Source organism: Cavia porcellus, unplaced genomic scaffold (assembly GCF_034190915.1).
Source record: "Cavia porcellus strain 051 isolate PalLab524CR breed Dunkin Hartley unplaced genomic scaffold, mCavPor4.1 scaffold_10, whole genome shotgun sequence".
NCBI lineage: Eukaryota > Metazoa > Chordata > Mammalia > Rodentia > Caviidae > Cavia > Cavia porcellus.
Genome location: NW_026947493.1, coordinates 3,298,674 through 3,320,774, shown reverse-complemented (window position 1 = coordinate 3,320,774; position 22,101 = coordinate 3,298,674). Strand labels below are relative to the sequence as shown.

The following is a 22,101-nucleotide window of genomic DNA, read 5'->3' as shown; positions in this document are numbered from 1 at the left end:
GATTTTAGTAATAATAATAAATCTTAAAATGTTTATTTTAAAAATGAAACAAATACAAATTTTACAAAAGCACAATTTTAATGCTGGGTTTGAAAACAGCATAGAAGAAGGGAAAAACTAGCAGCAACAATAGATTTTTTCTTTTCCTATATTTTCTAAGTATTTTTTTAAATAAAACAGCTATATCCTATTTGTATTTTAAAAAACAAAAAGACTGTGCCCGTTTCATCTATAACCAACAGAACTATGCCTTAGCCCGTGTTTAAGGAAGTAACACACTCATTTTAGACCTCTCTGTGGTCATCTGCACTTCATAGCACCGTAACTTTGTGTCTCCCTCTTACCTAAGGTGGTTAAGCAGGGGCTGAAGTCGCTCGTCTGACTGCACAGCAGGCAAAGTCCTGGCAGTTAACTGAAAGCAGAAAAGAGTTAGTAAGAACACCAAAGGCCAAACACTGAACAGGTACCAAGGCTAAATGCAACATGGGCTGGGAAGCAGACCCAGAAGGCAGTATTAAAAATGCAAAGAAATGCCAAGTGCCCAGAAAGCTGATTACTGAGTGATCATAAAGGAAAATGCGTGGCTTCAGGGAGCTGAGTGTGTCACTGTGTTTAGAGCTAAAGGAAAAAGGGGAGCTAGACACTGTAAAAGGGAGCACCCATCAGATTCCAAGAAAGAGCCTCAACTCACACAAAAAAATTTACAAATAAAAATGGGGAAACTTCTAACATTAAGATGTATAAAAAGTCAACCTTTTGGTACTCAATTCTACAGTACTGCTCAGGTTAAGCAGAGGAACTTTCATTTACAGGTAAGCTCCGAGGAACATGGTTATAATGGAAAGAGGTGTATATATGCAAAACACACACCACCTTCATTCTGACAACCACATTAAGGACGCAAAAGCAACTCTAAAATATTTAATACTGCAACAGAACCCCAAATTGATCTAAGAACTTGAGAACTAAAAGCTTTACTACTGAACACTGTACATGGAAATGTAAACTTTCAATTTTATTGCAATAGAAATATTTCGATGTATCTATATTGTATTCTTTTCTGTTAAGAGAATGCCCTCATATATGAAATTGTCTCAAAGAAATTAAAGACATTCATTCCAAAAAATCAGATAGTTTGAAATAATAGAGCCACAAAATTAAAGGATAATTTTCAATTCAACTATAAATAGAAGAGTCCTTGTGTTAAACTAATAAATCACCTCACAATTCACAAAAAAGAACCTAAGACAAGAACCAAAATAAAAGTTATCCTTAGTATGTATATGGTATCCTGTTTCTGATTTTCTCATCTATCAATTTCCTAAAAAATGGAAAATAGGGGCTGGGGATTTAGCTCAGTGGCATAAGCACCTTCCTTGCAAGTGTGCGGTCATGAGTTCGATCCCTGGTACCGATAAAAATGAAAAAGACAAAAAAAAAAAAAAAAAAAAAGGAAAATAGTCATTTAATTCACCAAAACTAACTTTTGATGTTAGGCAAATAAAACTAGAGCTATCATTTTAAAAGCATACATTTATTTTAAATTTGCACAAAATGCCATGCATGAAGTCTGGACTTTTAGCACAACCAACAGACCTTCAATGTCCATAAGAAATACTAAGTCAAGGGTTTCATAAATATAAAATATGACTATATCTAGGTTATCAAGCTTTATAAAGAACACCTTGCTACTTTAATATCCCCTGTATCCATTAATGTCAAATCCCTCTATAAAATGTCATTTCCATTGTTCAAGGCTTTCACATAGCAAAACCAACACTATTCTGAAAAGATTACATGCTTTCTAGGTATTTCAAAAGTCAATTCTCGGACAACAGAGAAGATAGACTGGACTTTCTCTCTCACACACTACAGAACATGCTTTTTCATTAAACCACCTTTCCTAAACAAAAGTAAATAATCAGAAACATTCCCATAATACCAAAATATTTTCCAAATGGCTATTCATGCTACATAGGAAATACTTCTCAACTGTAACACAAACTTTACTTTTCAATGAGATAAGAAAAACTAGTAGTATAATTATATTGTACTTTTTCTTTTTCCCTTCTTTCCCCTTTCCCCTACCCTAGTTCCTCTTTCATTCTGAACAATTTCTTCCCATTTTCCAGAATCTGTTGTACAGGTTGGTTCTTGTTCACTCTTTCAGTTTCTTACCCCAGAGAAATAATGCAGTATTTATACATGTGAGTATGATTTATTTCACTTAGGAGTGAGGTCTCAGGTTGCACCCATTTACCTAGAAATGTTTCCAGTTTATCCTTCTTTACGTCTGAGTAGTACTCCGTTAAGTAAAAAGACCACATCTTTCTTAATCATTCCTCAGTTGATGGGCATCTGGGTTCCCTTTCTAAGATTTAGTTATTACAAATTGTGCTGCTGGGGTATAGTTTTTATAACCTGGCTTCTTCGGCGGTAACAGTATTCCTTTCCGCTGGGTGGAAGGAAGAGTAAGACTTCTGCAATACAGACTTTCTGGCCTACTTCAGGGAGAAGGGGCTAGAAAAGAGGGACTGTCCTGTTTCTACTGTCTGCTCACTTGCCGAAGTGTCACGCTGTGGGCTTGGACGTCTCAAACCTCATCTCAAACTGTTCCAGGCATATCCAGCAAACAGGACAAAATGGATTAGTGGTGCCTGCTATGGGTATGAAATGAACAATTAGAGATTATCTGTGAAGTATTTGCTATTTTTAGTTGAAGCAAGATAATAAGAGAAACAAGAAATGTTGTCAATAGACTTAATAGTTTGAGAACACTGATTATAAGCAGTTACAGGTTTATTAGAAAGAAAACAAAACAGGTACCCGCTTGAACTCCTTTGCTACATGCCTGAAATAAATGAAGCTTACATACAAAAAATCACTGAGGAAAGCAAGCTGTCTCCAGCTCTGAAGATGACTGTTGCTCTTCTAAGCCTAGAGATTTTGGTGTGAAGCCAGTTGCTATTCTGCAGAAGTTTTTAAAGGGACTGATAAAGGACTGTAGGAAGAAACTGTTTTCATGATTTCCTTCTTCAACTGATGGACATAAAGGTAAATGGGATTTTAAAATTTATTTATTGACTGACTGATTGGTGGTGCTGGGGTTGAACCAAGGCCTTCACACTGAGTGACACTCTTATTCTTTCTTAATTTCAACACAACGTCTCTGAGTCATTGAGTTGTCCAGGCTGGGCTTGAACTTGCCATCCTGCCTCAACCTCCCAGTGTATGGGACTACAGGTGCACTCCCGACACCTGGCTAGTAAATGGTTCCTAAAGAGTCAATAGGCATTTCAAGAACAAGAGTGGTTTCAATCAGTAGAAAATGAACAGGAGGTGACTTCATTTTAAAGTAATAAATCCCCTCTCTCTGAACTATTCACCCAATACTGGCTAAATTAAAACACATAAAAATGACCGAATAACAAGGCTCACGTGGAAAATATTGCTCAATTTTGTTCCATGGTGTTTTCACCCCCACCAGTCACTTCTGCTTCCTGACAAACTTAAGAGGAATGACAATACCCAAAAATACCAAAACTATCTTAGAACAAACCCAAGGTAAGTTATCAGCACAGGTTAGACATTTTCACAATTACTGTTCAATTCAAATAAGAGAATCATATTTTCTACCAATGACATTAGAGCAGTGGCATACATATATATATTTACAAATGACAAAAATAAATATTATATTTTTTAAGTGAAAAACAAGTAGGAAATATTTTTCTAGTTTTACATTATACTCATCTGAGATGACCCTACTGCACCTTAAAATTTCCTAAGAATATCAGGTCAAAATCTAGAATGCCAGCCATTTCCTACTAAATGAAAGATGTAGATTATTTGTATGTGTATTCTCAAAGACATGGAATTTCTAGATCAAGAAAATAAGTTTTAAAAACCAAAAGGCAACATTTTTTAAAACAAACCTCACAGTAACAAAGAAATGCAGCTTTAGAGAGAACAGGTTGTTCAACAAAACTATCACTTTTATTACTGGGACCAAGGCAGATGTCAAATAAAATTAACGTTTAGAAGCAGCTGCTTAACAACAGAAAACACTGGGTCTTTTTGAACTACATTTTCTTATAATACTATCAGATCTCAATTTACAAAAGTCAAACTGTGAAATTCCACATTACAATTCCTCTTGGTCCTGGAACCAAGGCTTTCCCCCAGTTTTGTGCAGCCCCTCGGCAGGCTGGGCTCTGTTCATCACTAATGTAATGGCCTGGTGCTCCGCTGCCCACAGGACTTTCTGATTTATACAGGGCTCCTACACTTGATCTTGACAGAGGTGGTTTCATCATATCAGGTGGCCACAAATGTGATTTTCAGGATGTAAGCTATAAAAACTGACCAACGACCTTATGTGCTCTAAACATGCCAGGTATTTTAATTCCCAAAAAATATTAAACAGCACAGTGTTAAAAAGATATTTCCAGTTGAGGAGTTTGGATGATATGAAGAACTGACGGAGAAAGCCTGGGATACAGGCAGATATCTCAAGGCTAAGATATCTTCTGATCATGAAACCTATGATCTGAGAAGAAACTTGTTACTCAAAGGCTAACTTAAGCACCTTCCCAAGGCTCTACATTATTTAGAAACATAAAACAACTCTGCAAGCAAGGGGGCAAATGTATTAAGGGATATGTGATGATAAACACAAAAATCACTGAATCTTCTCCTCAAAGCAAAAAAATCTCCATAAAATGCACTTTTTTTCAATTATATCTTAATAATTCTGGTTTGGAATTATTAAGCTATAAAAAGCAATTTCACAATTATGCTTTTCATAAACAAAGCAAGCATCTGGAAAGTGCAACCTGACATATTTTGCTTTTCACATTGATACCCAAGAAATTGAACTGTCAGCCTTCTGCTTGGCCCCTTAAACAACTGCTCTTATGTAATAAGGATGTAGTAACAGGGACAGCAGTCATCGTGGTGACTGGTCTACTCTGCTGGGCTAAACAGTGTCTCTATCAGAGATCTACCTCAAACTCATCTGTGACAGATATCAGCAAAATCCAAGGAAATGGAGCAAATGAACTTTAATGGGGTAATCATAAACACCATTATTATCCAACAGTTATCTTTTAAAAATATACAAAATTTGCTCTGACTCTAGAATATGTTGGTCTTGGTTTTTTTTATTTTATTTGAAGAGCAAAAGAAAAAAAAACAGAAAACCCTGTTTCAAAAAATAAACAGTAAGAAATCACTAGTTAATAGATTACATATTGTCATCTTAGAAATAGTTATTCAAGTAACAAAATTAAACCATACAAAGTGGACTTTCAAACAGTGACACTGCAAACAGTTCTGTTCAATGATCCAACAAAAACTCAGTAATATGGTTATCTGTCTTATACACTAAAATACACAGGCAGTTATATCCTTTAGAGCACTTTCTGTTCCTCTCTTTTTTACAATAACAATTACACATTTTTGGGTTTTATTACTCCCACAGTTCTTATTTTTTTTTCAAGAGAATAAAATCATGATGTAAAAACTGAATCCAAGGTGATCAACATTGGCTACCATAATGCCTCTTGCTATTTTAAAAAGAATTGCCTATATCATCAGTTATAATAAAATTGAACAGTACAGAAGAAAACCAATAAAACTGAAACACTGGAGACATTACAGAACAAACAGGAAATCAAAATGGTTACTATATCCTGCTATTTTTTATTTTTACCTTAATAAAAAAATACAAAATTAAATAAATAAAAATAAAAAGGAGACTGAGATAAAAGAGGACATAACAACACAACAGCACAGGTCAGAACATAAAAATTTAAGCAACATAATGTTTCACCACAAGATAACACAACATAACAATAGTTACCATAATGTCTCTTTCCTTGAAACACTTGAATATAACTTCGTATACTATAGCATCAAACATATCAAGACAATGCAAAACCATTCAAGAGAATGAAAACATTACAGGGTAATTAGAACCAAATAACAGAAAACGAACAATGGTTTCTATACTATCTCCTTGTCTATAAAGTTTCTGTTTGTACTATCACATATAATAACATCGAATAAGATACAACATAATAAGACCAATGGAGACAGAACAAAAGCTTGATGTGACTTCAAAACAAGATGATATTAAATCAGCACTAGCTATTATGATGTCTTGTTTTCTTCAAAATAGCAGTTTATACCATCATAGACAATAAAATCAAACAACCCAAAATAAAACCATTCCAACTAATGAATGCGATCATTATAAGGCTTCAAAGCAATATAATGGGGGATCATGATTACCACATACTTTTATGTATTCTTACCATTTCTTACACTAGCAAAGCTATTTGATATTTATATTTGTGAGTTTGATTTATTTCACTTATGAGTATGGTCTCAAGCTGCGCCCATTTATTTATAAATATCTCAATGTGATCCTTCTTTACAACTGAGTAGTACTCCACTGTATACAACTTTTTTATCCAGTCCTCAATTGATGGACACATAGATTGTTTCCAAGATTTGGCTATTACAAATTGTGCTGCTATAAACATGGGTGCACATATATCACTGTAGTATGATGTTTTCAGTTCTTCTGGGTATATGACTAGAAGTGGAATACCTGGAACAAACGGAACTTCCAATCCCAGCTTTTTGAGAAATCTCCAAACTGACATCCACAATGGGTGCACCAGTCTACACTCCCACCAACAGTGCAGGAGAGTTCCTTTTTCCCCACAGCCTCTCCAGCATTTGTTGGTAGTTTTCTTGATCCTGGCCATTCTTTCAGGAGTGAGATGGAATCTCAGTGTGGTTTTAATTTGCATTTCTCTGCTAAGTAATGATGATGAACAATTTGTCATGCATTTATTTGCCATGTGTATTTCTTCATCTGAGAATTGTGTATTCATCTCAGATGCCCACTTTTGGATTGGATCTTTGAATTTTGGAGGTCTGAGTTCTTTTTCACTCTTTGTATGTTTTAGACAGAAGTCCTTTGTCTGAGGGACAGTTCACTAAGATTTTTTCCCAGTTTGTGGGTTTTCTTTACACTATGCTGGAGATTTCTTTTGACATGAAGAAACTTTTTAATAAGACATAATTCCAGTTATTGATTCTGGGAAGTACTTCCCGTATGGTTTGATTCTATTCATGAATTCTCTACCTACCCCTATGTCTTTAAGGTTTTTACTCAATTTGTCTTCCAATAGACTTAGTATTTCTATTTTAATATTCATATCTTTCATCCATCTAGATTTTAAATTAGTACATGGTGACATGCATGGGTCTAGTTTTAGTTCTCGGCATATGGAGAGCCAGTTATTCCAACACCATTTATTAAACAGACTGTCCTTCTTCCAGTGAATATGTTTGGCCCCTTTATCAAAGATAAGGAGGTTGAGTGTGTTTGTAGTTGTGGTTGTATCTTCTAATCTATTCCATTGATCTTCGGCTCTGTTTTGATTCCAGTACATGGGTCATTCTCAACTGGAATCAGTTTCCATATTTTTGTGGGATTTTTGCTGTATCATTTATCATTAATTTCTAATTTCATGGCGCTATGATCCGATAACATACAAGGGATAATTTCAACTTTTGCATTTATTTAAATATGTTCTGTGAGCTAATATATGGTCTGTTCTAGAGAATGACCCATGTACTGCTGAGAAGAATGTGTATTCTGATGTTGCTGGATGGAACACTCTGTATACGTCTATCAAATCCATTTGTTCACATGTGTGATTCAGTTCTATTATTTCTTTGCTGATTTTCTGTTTGGTTGATCTGTCCTTTGGTGTTAATGATCTGTTATGTCTCCTGTTATAATTGTGGTACTGCTAATTTGGTTTTTCATTTCTGTTAATACTTGCTTTATATAAGTGGGTGCTTTGGAATTTGGTGCATATATATTTAAGATTGTTATCTCTTCCTCTTGAAGTTTTCCCTTAACCAGTATGTAATGACCTTCGTTATCTCTTCTAATCATTACTGGTTTGAAGTTCACATCATCTGCAAACAGAATACTTTACCCTCCCTTTTTGGGGGGGTTTCTGTTGCATGAAATATTGTTTTCCATCCTTTGACTTTCAGTTTGTGAGTATCCTTTTAGGTTAGATGGGTTTCTTGTAGACAGCATATGTTGGATTTTGTTTCTTGATCTATTCTGCCAGTCTGTTTCTTTTAATTGGTGCATTGAGACAATTTACATTAATGATTATAACTGTTATATGTTGGTTTATTGTTGACATGTTACTTTCTGCTGATGCATCTTTATCTTTCTGTTCTGTTTGTCTGCTTTGCTTACTGGTTTTTTTTCCTAAGTGTATCTAAACTGTCTTTCAGTATTCTTTGCAGGGTTGACTTGGTGCTCATGAAGTTCTTCAGCTGTTCTTTGTCATCAAAGTATCTTATTTCTCCATCCATTTTGAAGGACAGTTTTGCAGGATACATCAGTTTAGGTTGGAAATCATTTTCCTTTAGGATCTGAAATACTTCACTCTATGCTCTTCTTGACTTTATTGTTTGTGCTGAGAAGTCTGCTGTGGTTCTGATAGGTTTTCCTTTATAAGTAATCTGTCTTTTCTCTCTGACAGCTTTTAATATTCTATTCTTATGTTGGATTTCTGGGATGGTGATTATTGTATGTCTAGGTATAGTTTTATTTTGGTTATGACTATTTGGAGTTCTATATGCTTCACTGATCCTGATATCAGTTTCCAATCTCATGTTTGGGAAATTTTCAGCTATTACTTCTCTAAATGTCCTCTTGACATCCTTTATGTTGTCTCCTTCTTTTTCATTTATCCCTATCAATCATATGTTGTTTTTCTTTGCATCATCTTGCAGCTGAATTGTTATTTCCTAATTTCTTGTTATTTTTAAAGGATCTTTCCTTTCCTGTTCACTAGCTGCAATCTTGTCTTCAAGGTCTGAAATTCTATCTTCACTTTCATTGTGGTGGTTTTTACAGCTTTCAATGGAATTTTTGATTTCCTGTATATCTCTTTGCATCTGCTTTATGTATTATTTGTTTCTTGTATTATTTATCAAAGGATTCTACCTTTTAGTTTAGTTCCTCCAATTTTTTAATTGTGTCTTCTTTAGATACGTTCAGCATCTCTTTCATTTCTTTTATCATTTCTTCTTTTACCTGGGAGATTACTTCTGGTTTGAATTCTGTAAAGCTTCCTCGAGTTGCTTTTTTATTTTAGTTGCGATTACATCCGATAATTGAGGTGTATGGCATGTTTTTTCTTCTACATACATAGCTCCTAAGGTTTCTTGGGATGGGCTGGAGGTTCGAGATTGCAATTTGGTCTTTGTTTTGTCATTTTCCTGTATTTCTGTGTTTCAAGTGTTATTCCAAGGCTTCCCCAGGGCCTGTTGCAAATCCTCTTCTATGCCCTCACCTCCTAGGACTCTGGCCGCCCAGAGCCCAGGATTGAGAGAGGGTCACTAGGGGTGCAGCAGGCCGGCTGGACACCCACTGAGGTGGTCCAGTGTAACAGGAAGCCACGACGGTCCCTGTCCTGAGGGCCAAGCAATGATCCCAAACTAGCTGGACTCAGGGAATGGTGCAGGGACACTCACCCCAGGCCACCCAGCCTCTGTTCATCTTGGCTTTATGATTAAAATGTTTTAATTATTTTACCATCAAGTAAAACAGCATCCCTTTTCCCATATGGCTTTGTGTATTTACTCTAGCATACTCAGCCCCATACATTTGGCCATCTTACTACTGCAGAAAACTTACATCCACACAGTAACTGTTCACAGTCACCCAGAGAAAAGTCTGATGGTCCATTTGCAGTTGACTAAGATTATTTGGGTCCTGGTGCATTTTACTCTGCCATTTTATATGGTTACCACAATTACAGAGAGAAAGTCCTGATATTTGTTTCAGCCACAAATCTTTATATGCAGAGACTCTAAAAACCACTTAAATTCCTGAATCTTTTTATTTTGTTAATCTGTGAAACGAAAAAGTTCGTTATTATTTTATTGTATTATTATATTTTATTTTATTTTCCATTCTTGATTTGTCTCCCAAAATATCTATACCATTCTTACCTAAATATACATGTCAACTGCATACTTAATATTTTTTAAAAAACTCTTATCTTGGTTTTCAAGACCAAATTATTACTTAAGCATGAATCATGAGCAAATCATCTTATGAGGAAGCTTCTCATACTTCCTAAATATGCATATAAATCTTGCTACATGCACTGGAGTTACCAACTGTATCTGTGTTCTAGTAAATGTTTAAAAGACTTCCCACAGAGACTAGCAGCCTTCACCATTTGGGCCATTTGTCTTCAATAAGTAGGATAGCCTGTAATTCCTCAATTTTGTGCTGAATCTATTTTCTGTAAGAAATATCAGACTTCTGAGTTGTCTATTACATTGGCAACCTTACTTCGTTTCTAACTACTATTAAACAACGTACTAGAAAACTAATCTATTCTGCACTATACTTTAATATATTTTCTTTCTTTATTAAATAGTCTGAAATTGAAGTCAGTGCACCCACCAATTATCAAAGTGAAGAGATACAGAAAGATGGGGATGAGTAATACACACTTTCATTTTTCTCTGAGAACTCTCCCTTCCTTTGGACTTTAACATTTGGGAGTAAGTTAGAATGAAGCAATACAGAGCAAAGTAGGTGCATAAGACCTTTAGTAAAGCCTTGGAGATGGCTTCTGTTGTGTAGCATAGTACTTTCGTTGGAAATGGATTCAGAGGGCTGTGGTCCATGAAAAACTAGTCGTCGACAAGGATACACAGAGATTTCCATTTTCCCCACAGCTAAACCTCAAACCTCTGCTGTGCACGTGTGACAAAGGAGAGCCCAGATGGCTAACAATATTCGGCTAATGTTTAAGCAGACAGATGCTACAGAAAGTACTCATTTGCTTAGTCCTTCAGCTACCTTTCCTTGCCTCTGTGGTTTAACTTTCCCTGCTGTCTCAGAGTAATGATAATGTTTTCCTTGACAGAGACCCTACCTTTGCAGATGTAAAAAGGTTTTTAGTTAAGCATGTCTTCTCTGCACCTCACATACAACTTAACTTGCTAACCTGAAATAATTAAACAGTGCAGTTTTGGATTCATCATGTTAGTGAAAATTTAAGCAGCTTTCTCTACTTAATTTTCTCCATTTTCTCTATAGTTTGTCTTTTAAATATAAGTATGTCCTATAAGTTATTTCCTTTAAATAAATAAGAGTTTGGATATTCAACTCTATTATACAATTTTGTCCCTCTTCCAAAATTTTTTATTTTAGTCTCTACTGAAACAGGAGCTTCTTACAATATCTGACTATCTTTCAAATATATACACAGAAGTATGTTTTGCCTACTAATACTAGAACCTTATGATTGTAGAGTTTTCTGATTAGAAGATATTTAAAATAAATTGGAACAAAAAAAAATAAGTTATTTCCATTACTAGGACATAAAAAACAGAACAACAATGAAATTAAAATACAGCTAGGCTTGGTGGTTCAATAACCCTTGGTGGTTCTGTAACCCTAGAACTTTGGGAGGCTGAGGCAGGAAATTGCAAGCTCAAGCCAGCCTGGACAATTTAGTTACTCAGTGAGACCCTATCTCAAAATAAAGCATACGTACATACATAAGTAAATAAATAAACAAACAAATAGGGAAGGGATTTAGGTCAGTGTGAAGTCCCTGGGTTCAAATCCTAGTATAGCAAAAGGAAAAAAAGGGAGGAAGCTTTTGTGATAAGGACACAAGGCAATTAGGATCTTTCATCTCACCTACTGATATAAAAATAAATGAGATGCATCTTCAAAAAATGTTTACTTCAATGCAAAATTAAGAGACAAAAATGCAGAAGATGATAAATGGTCTAGAGTTCAGGGTTTTCTGGACCTTTGAATATCTGAAAAGATTTTTTTCAGTGGAACATTCCTAATCTTAAACCTCAAATCTTAAACTCCTTGAGTTCCTATTTTATGATCAAAAGGCCTCAGATTCTGAAGTATTCAGCACTAAATTTTCGAATGTATCATTGGCACCAAACTGGATCATTTATATCTACTCATTTCTAAACCCCCAGAAGATTCAAATAACATAGAATCTCTCTAAGAACACTATGAATTTAATAGATTAGTACCAATAAAACAATCAGTTCAGCACTAATATAGGTTACCCAGTAAATCAAAATGTCATGCAAAATTCTAGTTTCTTAAGAAATGTAGATTTTGTATTCCTATTTCCATAATTCAAGTTATGACCTTTTTCTATTATTATTTTTTTTTTAGGTTAGAGACAATTAGGTCTGAAAAGTGAGAAAAAAAAATCTCTACTTTCTTTACTAAGTTTTTAAAAAATTATGTATCTATTGTACAACCGCTTATTGCTCTGACTACCCAAAATTACAAGCTGCAATTTTAACTATGGAACGGACCCTAGCTAGTATATTCCTGCAATCAGTGTGGGAACAGATTCTAGACCATTGAGACACCAAACCAAAGAACCAACACAGCAATCAGGGTCAAGTAGCATTTATAGAGGCACTTCCTAAGAGCAAACATTTAGCATGTCATATTTGTACAACATGCTTTGATAACAGAATGGTTGAGACTTTTTAAAGATCTTGACACACAGCTGACTGCTTGCTTTCCAATGATATTATTTCATATTTTCTGGCACAATTGGGTTTGTCCAACAGATAACCAGGCAAACAAAGGATAAGTTTCAACAATCACCATCTTTTGTATTTAACGACAACATATTTTATTACACAGCTTTGGAAAAAAAGAAAAGAAATACTTGGCCCTGAATCAAGGCTAGCAGCTTCCTGACGTTGTTTGTTTCAAGCAGGAGTCTAAAGAGATGTCTTTCTATGATCTGTTGGCCATTTCAGAATTTGGGCTGTGAAATGGTCAATTCATTAGAAAGAAACAGCTGGAAGCAAACACCCCCCCCACCCCCCGCCATGAGCGTGCCAGGCTGCGTGCCAGGCTGCGCAGCATGAGAGCCACCACCTTCTGTGAGCGGCTGTGAGCCTGCTGCTGAGGCAATCAAACATCACATCTCCTCCCCGCCGCCCCCCCATTAGCAAGTGGGAGCCAGTGATCTGGATACCCCTTGAGAGGTTGACCACAGGCAATGTAGCAAATGGGGGGGGGGGGTCCTTCTACAATCTCTTTGAAGGCAAATACTTTTATCCCTGTTTTGTTTTGTTTTGTTCTAATTAATGGTGTTATTTTAGCCTGTTTTGTTTTGTTGAACTTCAATATACATAAAAGTATGCACAGCTATTTTGAAGAAAAGAAGAGACTCTAAGACAGCCATTAGTGACTTCTCTACTGTCTGGTTTTGAAGACCTAAATTGCCTCCCCTATTCTGTTCGGATCAGTTTTATACTATGTTGTTTTGTATGAATTCTCTGTATGTGAAGACATGGACAACTATTTGGAAGAAAACAAGATACAATACGAGACACAGTGAAGACCTCAGGTCGTCTAGCTTTGAAATTTATATCTCTCACATTGCTTTATGTCCTATTTTGTTGTGTTTTGTTGTGTTTAATTTACCCCTTTAAAATAAAAAATAAAGAAACAAAAACCCAAGGCAACGTTAGTTCCAAAAGATTTCACCACACACAGAAAGCTCCAAATTGTATATTTTTAAGTCTTCAAATAAAAATGCACTCTGTTGCAACGAAAGATCTAGCTGATTTTCCTGTTCTGCTGTTTATGCTGGATTTATTCCTTCCTTGGTTTATTCATTTTTATAAAATGTAAAAGTATGCTATCATGAACTAAAATCTGTGCTACTAAGATGTTTGAAGAGCACTGCCCTATAAATTATCAGTTGACAAAATCTTAAGGTCACCTTCTGAAAAACATATAATCACCTCTGAGTTTTGTTTTGTCTTGTTTTTTATGGTATTAACTCTACATAAAGTTCAGCAGACTTTTTTAAAGGCACATCCTAGTAAACATCTGGGCACGGAAGGACTTAACGGAAACTGACATTTGCAACAGCAGATTGTGACTTTTCACCAGTGCTCTACAGCTGGAAATTAAAGACAGGTGATTTTTTTGGCCCCTGTGCAAGGGGAGAACGAAGATAACTATTCACTAATATAAGCAGAAATAAATCTGAACAGATGAGTCAATGTTCTGTTTTGTCCAGGTAAAGTACAAACTGTCTGTTAGACATCTAGGCAGAACTCTCTGGATTTAATGAAATAAACCATAAAATCTAATTAATCTCAAAACCATTTATAAATTTTAGAGCTTTACCACAATTTCTATCCTGAAAATTAATCAAATAATATTTTGCACTCTTAGCATCTCTTTATATTATTAGCTATGATTAATGGACATCAAGTATCATAAGTACTCAGTTCCTTATAAGACCCTCAATAAAATGAAGCTCTTAAGGCAACTGTTATATATGTGTCTAGATGCACCCCAAAAGCCTCATGCAGTCATGGGAACAGGCTTCTAGAGTTTATGATCGATACATGGTCCAATCATGGGATTATGGGTTTGAGTGCTACACCCATCCTGGAGTGGGTAGCCTGCATACAATATAAGGAAGGGAAACAGGCTTGCTTGGTCTTGCTCTTTCCACTCACACTCTCTCTCTCTCTCTCTCTCTCTCTCTCTCTCTCTCTCTCTCTCTCCTCTTTTCTTCTTGTTGCTTTTGCTGTCTTCCACGATTATAAATGGTTTCCCCTGTGCCAGGCCACTCTGCCTTGGAACCAGTCGAGTATGGACCAAAACCTTTACAAACTGAGCTAAATAAACCTTTCTTCCTTAACTTTGGGTGTCGGGTATTTTGTCTCAGCAGTGAAAGAAAAGTAACCAGCACAACAGCTCTTAAGTGGACCAACAATTCTAGTAACCCAGAGTAATTGTTTGCATCTTAGTAACTTCCTTATTGTTGGAACAAAATACCTGACACACACAAGTTAAAAGAGAAAAGGTTTATCTCACAACTCATAGAGGTCTCTTTCAGTCCACAGTTGGCTGATTCTAGGCAAACAGAGGGAGATCAGAGAGGAGAAAGAGTCACGGTAGGCAGGCATGAGGCAGCAAAGCAGCAGCAGCAAGCTTTCCTTTCCCTTTTATTCCATTCAGACTACAAGCCTATTGGATGGTGCCTCCCACACCCAGAGTGGGCCTTCTCATTATGTATACTAAACCAATTAGTGAGCTGATTCAGTTATCACATACCATAGTCATACCCACTAGATCCAGCCACCTCTGAAAAGTACCGCCAGGGAGTACATTAGGCTTTTTTGTTTTGGGGGGGTTTTGTTTGTTTGTTTCTTTCTTTCTTTCTTTATCTTTTTTGAGACAGGGTTTTATTATGCAGTTCAGGCTGGGCTTGAACTCATTTTGAAGCCCAGGCTGGCCTTGGACTCACAGCAATCCTCCTGCTTCAGCCTCCCAAGTGCTAGGATTACATGCATGTGCTAACAAGCCTAGCTGTACATGAAGCTTTGGCAGAACATCTAGGTACAACCCATAACCATTTGCTTTAGGAATATACCAACAATAATGGCACCTACTAACAATGTGGCCTCTGAATTCCTGAAATATAGCCAGTCCAAATTGAGATATGCCATAAAACATATATCAAATTTCAGAATTCAAATAAAGATAGTAAAATAGCTTGAAAAATCTGTATACTGATGATACAAACATTTTTCATACACAAAGTTGAATCAAACAGGCTGAAATTAATTTCATCCATTGAAAAAAATTTTAACGTGAATATTGAAAATTCTATATTGTATATATGGTTCACATGTTTCTATTAGACAAGAAGATTTCTGAACTGAGAATGAATATGACTTTTTGTCTGGTCCATATGGAGTAATAACATGCAAGTTAAATTTAAAATCTAGGAGCATAAAAAGATGTGATTTTTTTTTTTAAAATCACTTTTGGGAGGATAATGTAACTCAGTGATAAAGTGTTTGCCCAGCATACTTGAGGATATTTATTATCACACACACACTCACAACAACAACAACAAAAACCTACCTATGTGAGGAACAGAAAACTGTCTATCCTACATCTATAGCTGCCAAAACACATTTCTAAAAAATATGAAGTCCAATTCAAGAACAAAGAGAACAATACATCTTCCCCACTGCCACCTTGCAAAACAGGAGAGACATACCTGCTTAAGAAAAATGACAGCAACTTCTCCCAAAGATTTATATGAAATTATAAAATCATGTACCTTTTATTTCAATCAGGAAAGCTATAAAGAAAATGTATCCCTTATTACATTCAGAAATTCATTAGAAATACAATATAAATTTATAAGTTTTAAATTATACATTATATAGATGATTTCCCTCACTCCAATAGGCAAAATAATTGAAAAGTCTTAGGACTTAAAAGATAACTTAGTCTGATACATGTTGTGTTTTGTACAATCTATTCTTTGTTCTAAAAACTTAAAGATTCCTTTGGTTGTGATATTTTAAATGTCACTACATTTTATCAAGCAGAGGGTTATCTTTCTGTGTGGCATCCCATTCGCTCTTTGATATTTCCTATCTCTATTTGTCTTTCTGCCTTTCTTCAGAGTTCCTCAATATGATATTCAAGTTCAATAAATCATTCTTACCTATAGCCATCCTACTTATCTGATTGTTTCATGCTTTACTATGTGTCAAATATTTTCCTTTCCTCCTTAGCACATTTTGTTTATTCCATTATCAACACTTGTCATAAAAATTCAGTTTCTGCTATCCATACTACAGTACAACCTACCATCCACAGAGATGTGTACCAAGACCCCCATGGATGCCTGAAACTATACATAGTACTACAGGCTACCATGGCTTGACCACTGGCAGTACATGTGTGACTGCCCCATGCTGCCTAGTGGGTCAGTCATGAATGCACCACTGGAGTTTCAGAGTGACCTAGCAGTGAGACATACAAATTACATAATTTTAATAGTTTACTGTATAAATTATGCAAGTAAGGATTAAAAATAACTAACTAATAATAAAATAGAGTTTTAACAATATACAGAATAAAATGGTCAGCATTACTAGCCTTATACTTTGGGATCATTTAGGTAAATTAAGGATTACTTCAATCCATTTAGGTAAATTAAGGATTACTTCAACCTAAGTAACTCTGATGCTCTGATAATCAATTTGAGAAATGAGACCACTCCTAAGTGCCTAGGGACAGTGGATTAGTCACTTCATTTACTGGCCTGTACAAAATACCTGACGCATACAACTTACAGGAAAAGGTTTATTCTGATTCACAATTTCAGAGGTTTCAGTGCATGGTTTGAAGAAAGAACAGAGAAAGAAATGGCAAGAGAGAAAAGCTGCTCACCTTACAGCCGCCAGGAAGCTTAGGGCAAGGGAAGAACCAGGGAGAGGAGGAGGAGCTAGGTCAGGATCTGCCCTTCAAAGCCACAGCCCAGTGACTCATTTCCTCCGGGTGAGTCTCACCTCCTCCCAAGAGCTCACTATGAACAGATGAATGATAAATCAACTGATGAGAGTAATAACCTTGATCAAATCACTTCAAAAAGCCCCACCTCACAACACTTGAGGACGTTTTTAAATCAACCCTGTAAGACAGTATTTTATGTGGCATGGTGGGGTTTTTTTATTTTATGTGTTATTTTATGTGATTGGTGGGAGGGAGCAGGATACTGTAAGATTTCATCATGTTAATCAGAACAGCTCACAATTTAAATGTAATGATTAAATTCTAGAATTTCCCATTTAACAACTTCAGGCCATGGTTAACCATGGGTAACTAACACCACACAAAGTAAAACTGCAGTTAGGGGAAACTGATTGTATTTGTTATTTGTTTTCAAGAGTGTTTACACTCCTCATAGCTCTGTTTGATTTGCCAGGTCAAATTTACCAAAAAGACACGAACTATGAGGTTGACAAACATATTATGAAAATGGCCCAAACACTAGTGCTGTAATTTTGTCTCTCTAGCTGAACTGGAGAAGGATGGAAAGGATGATTCACAGGCTCCAATAATCCCTCCTGACCACTGCAGACTTGCAGCCCACCCCCAGGAAACTTCTCAGACAGGATTTTCCTTTCAAACTGCAGGAAGTACCAGCACTGAGAGAGGCCTCTCTGCAGGGCAAGGTCTGCAAGCATGGAGTGAACAAACGCCTGAGGTAGCCAGTTGGATCCTATCTGCTTGCTTCAGCTCTCCATCCCAGCAAGCCTTTCATGTTGCCCTGTGTGACTGACAACAATTCCTGTAGTAGTAGGGCAACAATTATTGTCTCAAGGCAATCAGAGAAACCTCAAAAACTAAACTTAAAAACAGAACAATTTACCTTCTTCTGAAGCTCACACATTCCTGGATGTACCTAGGCCAAGCCACCTATACCTGCGTACCTAGTCCCAATAGCCTAAGTCACCTCTCAAGTTTCTCAGTCACCTTAGGTATGTCCTGAGATCTGTGCTTTACCAGCTCCCGATGCTGCAGCCTTGGAAACCGACAAAACATTAGAAAGCAGCACTGCCAGTAAGGACCGACAATACTGACAACACTTGTGGAGCACAGCACACACTCTTGGAATGCAAACAACTCTTCAATCCAATTCTTAGGTCAACACCAATAATTAAGAATTGCTCTCAAGGGGCCGGGGTCACAGCTTACTGTAGAGCACTTGTGTAGCACCACCACCCTAGCACCAACAAAAAGAAAAAAGGGGTTGGGAGAGTGGAAATAGGAAAACAACAACAACAAAGATCTCCTAAAGTGAAACACTCGGTTACACAGCTCCTTGCCATGAAGTGTTGCAGACACAGGTTAAGTACTCCTGGAAAGGACAGTCATGAACACAAGACTGGTACCTCAAAGAGCAAACAACAATGTACCTTAGGTACACACATTTCCTAACAAAGACAGAGAGTTCTTGTATCTTGTCAGTTAAGTCTCTTAGAATAACTTTCTCTGTTATTCTTAAACTTAATGTTCATTTCTCTGTTAGGCTTAATGTTCATTTCTTTGTTCTTCTTACATGCGCTATTGTGGTTTAGATCTAAAATGTCCCTGGAAGTCTCAAATATTCAGAGTTGTGACTTCTGGAAGGTGACTGGATTGTGTGGATATAAACTCGTCCGTGTATTCACCCATTGGTAAGTCCACTGCAGAATGTGCCATTAGAAGTCATGGCCCAGCAGGAGGAGATGTGTCACAGGGAGTCATGCATTGGAGAGCTCAACTCTCACTCAGGCTCTCCTTTGTTTCTTGTGCTATGGGTTGAGCAACTCTCCTCTGTGAGGCCCTTCTGCTGTGCCATTTCTGCCTTGATACAAGCAGCATGGCCAAACACCTCTGAAACCGTGAGTTGGATAAACCTTCCACCTTTATGTGGAAGATTCCACCTAAGATACACATATGTCACTTGACACCTGGCTGTCCTCACTGCTGTAACAGGTTAGGTAGGAAAAGGCCCCTCATCTGTAGCACAGGAGGGGCACATGCTAACCATCTCCCAAGGTCCAGCTATATGGTGAGATCTGCTGGCCCTGGGAGGATGATACTCTGCAGTCAGTTTGGTGTTCTTCCTCCATGAACAGCAGCATTATTCTATCCTCCTGCTGTGTGAGCTGTTGTTCTTGTGGACCCCAACACATGCTAACTATGCTGCAGGTGGACATACTGGGACTGCTGCTCTTAGTGCTATGAGCTGTCATGCTCCTCACTGTCCCCCAAACAAGGACTGGTAACAGATTTCACTGATGAAACCAATACAAAAACATTCCTATAATCACAAATTATTCATTTCAGTGAAATTCCAAATGTCTGTTTAACTTACATTCTACTTTTGAACTAATCATAGTTTTTTTTTTTTTTTTTTTTCCAAAAAGGCATAGCCTTTTAACCATCATGTATAAACTCTTAACTTTTCCTAGGAACACTGATTCTGGTACACATCACATTGCAGAGAAAGTGAAAGAAGCAAGAAGTACTACAGCACAAACGAAATCTACATCATTATTGGCTTCATTCTAGTGGAGTCACCTTTTTACCATAATATCAACAGTACTCAGGGGTGACATGTTAGGATTTTAATGTATGGAAGACTCAAAGGGGGAGTCACAAACCAGGTGAAAAGAATATAGTAACAAACTATGTAAACCTGACCTTAAAGTCGAACAACCCTACATGCAAATCCTAGCCCTAACTAGCTGTATGAGCTGAATAATTATTCAGTTCATTACTGTTCAAGATGATTAATCTTGATTGTCAACTTGATTAGACTGATCAACTTAGCAGATTAATAAAGCACAGGACAGGGCATATCTGTGGGTAACAGGCACCTGGAGATTGGATCACAAGGCAACTAGATCACAAAGGCTCAACCTTGATTTGATGGTATTATGGGAGGTAATAAGACTTGGAAAGTGAAGCTTAGGTTAACAGAGTTAGTGATAGGTGTGACCTTTAGATTGATTACAACTGGTCACTAACCCCTTCCTGTCTGGCCGTTTTCCTCTAGCTGTGTTTCTCAGCTGAAATGAAGCAAACAGATATTCTGCTTTGGAGCCAGCTAACCATGGATTGAATCCCTTGATTAAGTAAAATAAGAGGCTCTGTACTAAGAGTTAGGGGCTGCTGCTAGTACTAACCACTACTAAAACTACCACCCACCATCCTCATTACTATCATTTCTACTATTTCAAATCAACTGATCAGAATTATCATAGAGTTAAATGTTTACCAAGAGACAATTGCCCTAAAATACATGTACTGAATTCTTAAACTACTGATTACTATATGTTCTCTTCTGGTCAGGTCATCTGTTGCTGGTATCAAATACCTGACATTCACAATTTAAAGAAGGAGAGGTTAATTTGGGTAACAATTTCAGAGGGTTCAGCCCATGGTCAGTTGGCTCCATCCTTGACCTAACTCTCCCTCCTCTTAGGATATCCATCCCAGTCATTCTGTTCTGGTCCAGCAGTTCCCCAACTCTGCTCTTTGGAATTTGAGTTCTCCCTCCACAGACCCCTCATCCTCCTCTCTGCCAAACACCTATTCATTTTTCTATCCCTTAAAAGACTGCCAAGAAGCTTCTATGAATGCCAAGAAACTTCTAGAAACTTCCAAGAAACTCCATTCCTTAACTTTCTGGCTTCTGATTCTCTCTTTGGCATCCCTGCAACACACACTCCCAGGCTATTTTACACAAATCCATTTGCTTGTTTTTCTCCCTCTTCTGGTCTGTAATCTCCTTTAAGGCAAGGGCCAGGGCTTATTTATTGCTAATCCTATAAACCATAGCTTAGAGTTTTCACTCAATAAATATCTCTATCAAATAAAATGAATTCATCTTCATATGTAAGAGAAATGTCCTACACATGGTAAACACTTATTAAATATCTACTGAATAAATTAATGAATAGATTCTCTATCTGATGGTAATAAATAGCATGTGTACCACTACAGATGGTCATATTTCCTATAACCCAATGGCCCCCAAAATAAAGATATAAAACATTTTTCCTTTTACTTTGTCTTGGAGACCTACAACTAAAAAGATAAGAAAATGCAATACAATACTCATCAGCCTTTTTACAGAACAGCATATATCCCATATATCACAATTAAATGTCTTCCTCAGAATGTTTAGCTTATACTAATACTGGCTCAGAGTTCATTGCATCTTACATTTCAATGAAAACAAGTGTTTCACTTTACAACCCAGGTACTTTTGTTATACAAAATATCGAGTCTTCTGATGGCATTATATCAACAGTAACAGTTGCTACCTCCCCTAATCAAAAACCTTACATGCAGTACAAGAAATGACATCTTCCTTCACCACCGTTGCTATACTTCTTGCCCTTCTTTGGCATCCTAAGCCTATAGCACTTCATAACCTACACTGAATTTGCAGCCAGTTTGGCCTTGTATCTATCCCTCATCACTGAAAAAAGTCCTCACTTCTAAGTCACCTGAGACTGATAAATTTTGATTTAGGTGGGATTTGCAATACTCATGTATCTGATGTAATGGTCACCATACTATTTCTTCAAATATAATTACTTTCTGGCAATACAAATGTGTATTAGCCCTTTTAA

At 36.7% G+C, this 22,101-nt stretch overlaps 1 protein-coding gene and 1 non-coding gene across 3 annotated transcripts in view; one reads left to right on the top strand and one right to left on the bottom strand.

Annotated features, from left to right (window-relative positions):
• Prim2 (DNA primase subunit 2) overlaps positions 1-22,101 on the bottom strand; it is a 280,470-nt gene that overhangs the window by 111,949 nt on the left and 146,420 nt on the right. The window contains exon 8 of one of the 2 annotated variants that reach the window (XM_063256921.1): positions 345-412. The exons of the other annotated variant lie outside the window; for it this stretch is intronic. Within the exon in view, the coding sequence (XP_063112991.1) occupies positions 345-412 (68 nt within the window). The remainder of the gene's footprint in view (positions 1-344; positions 413-22,101) is intronic. 2 annotated transcript variants of the gene reach the window in all.
• LOC111754651 (small nucleolar RNA SNORA2/SNORA34 family) lies at positions 12,798-12,934 on the top strand. The gene has a single exon (XR_002789333.1). It is a non-coding gene; the product is annotated as a small nucleolar RNA SNORA2/SNORA34 family (small nucleolar RNA).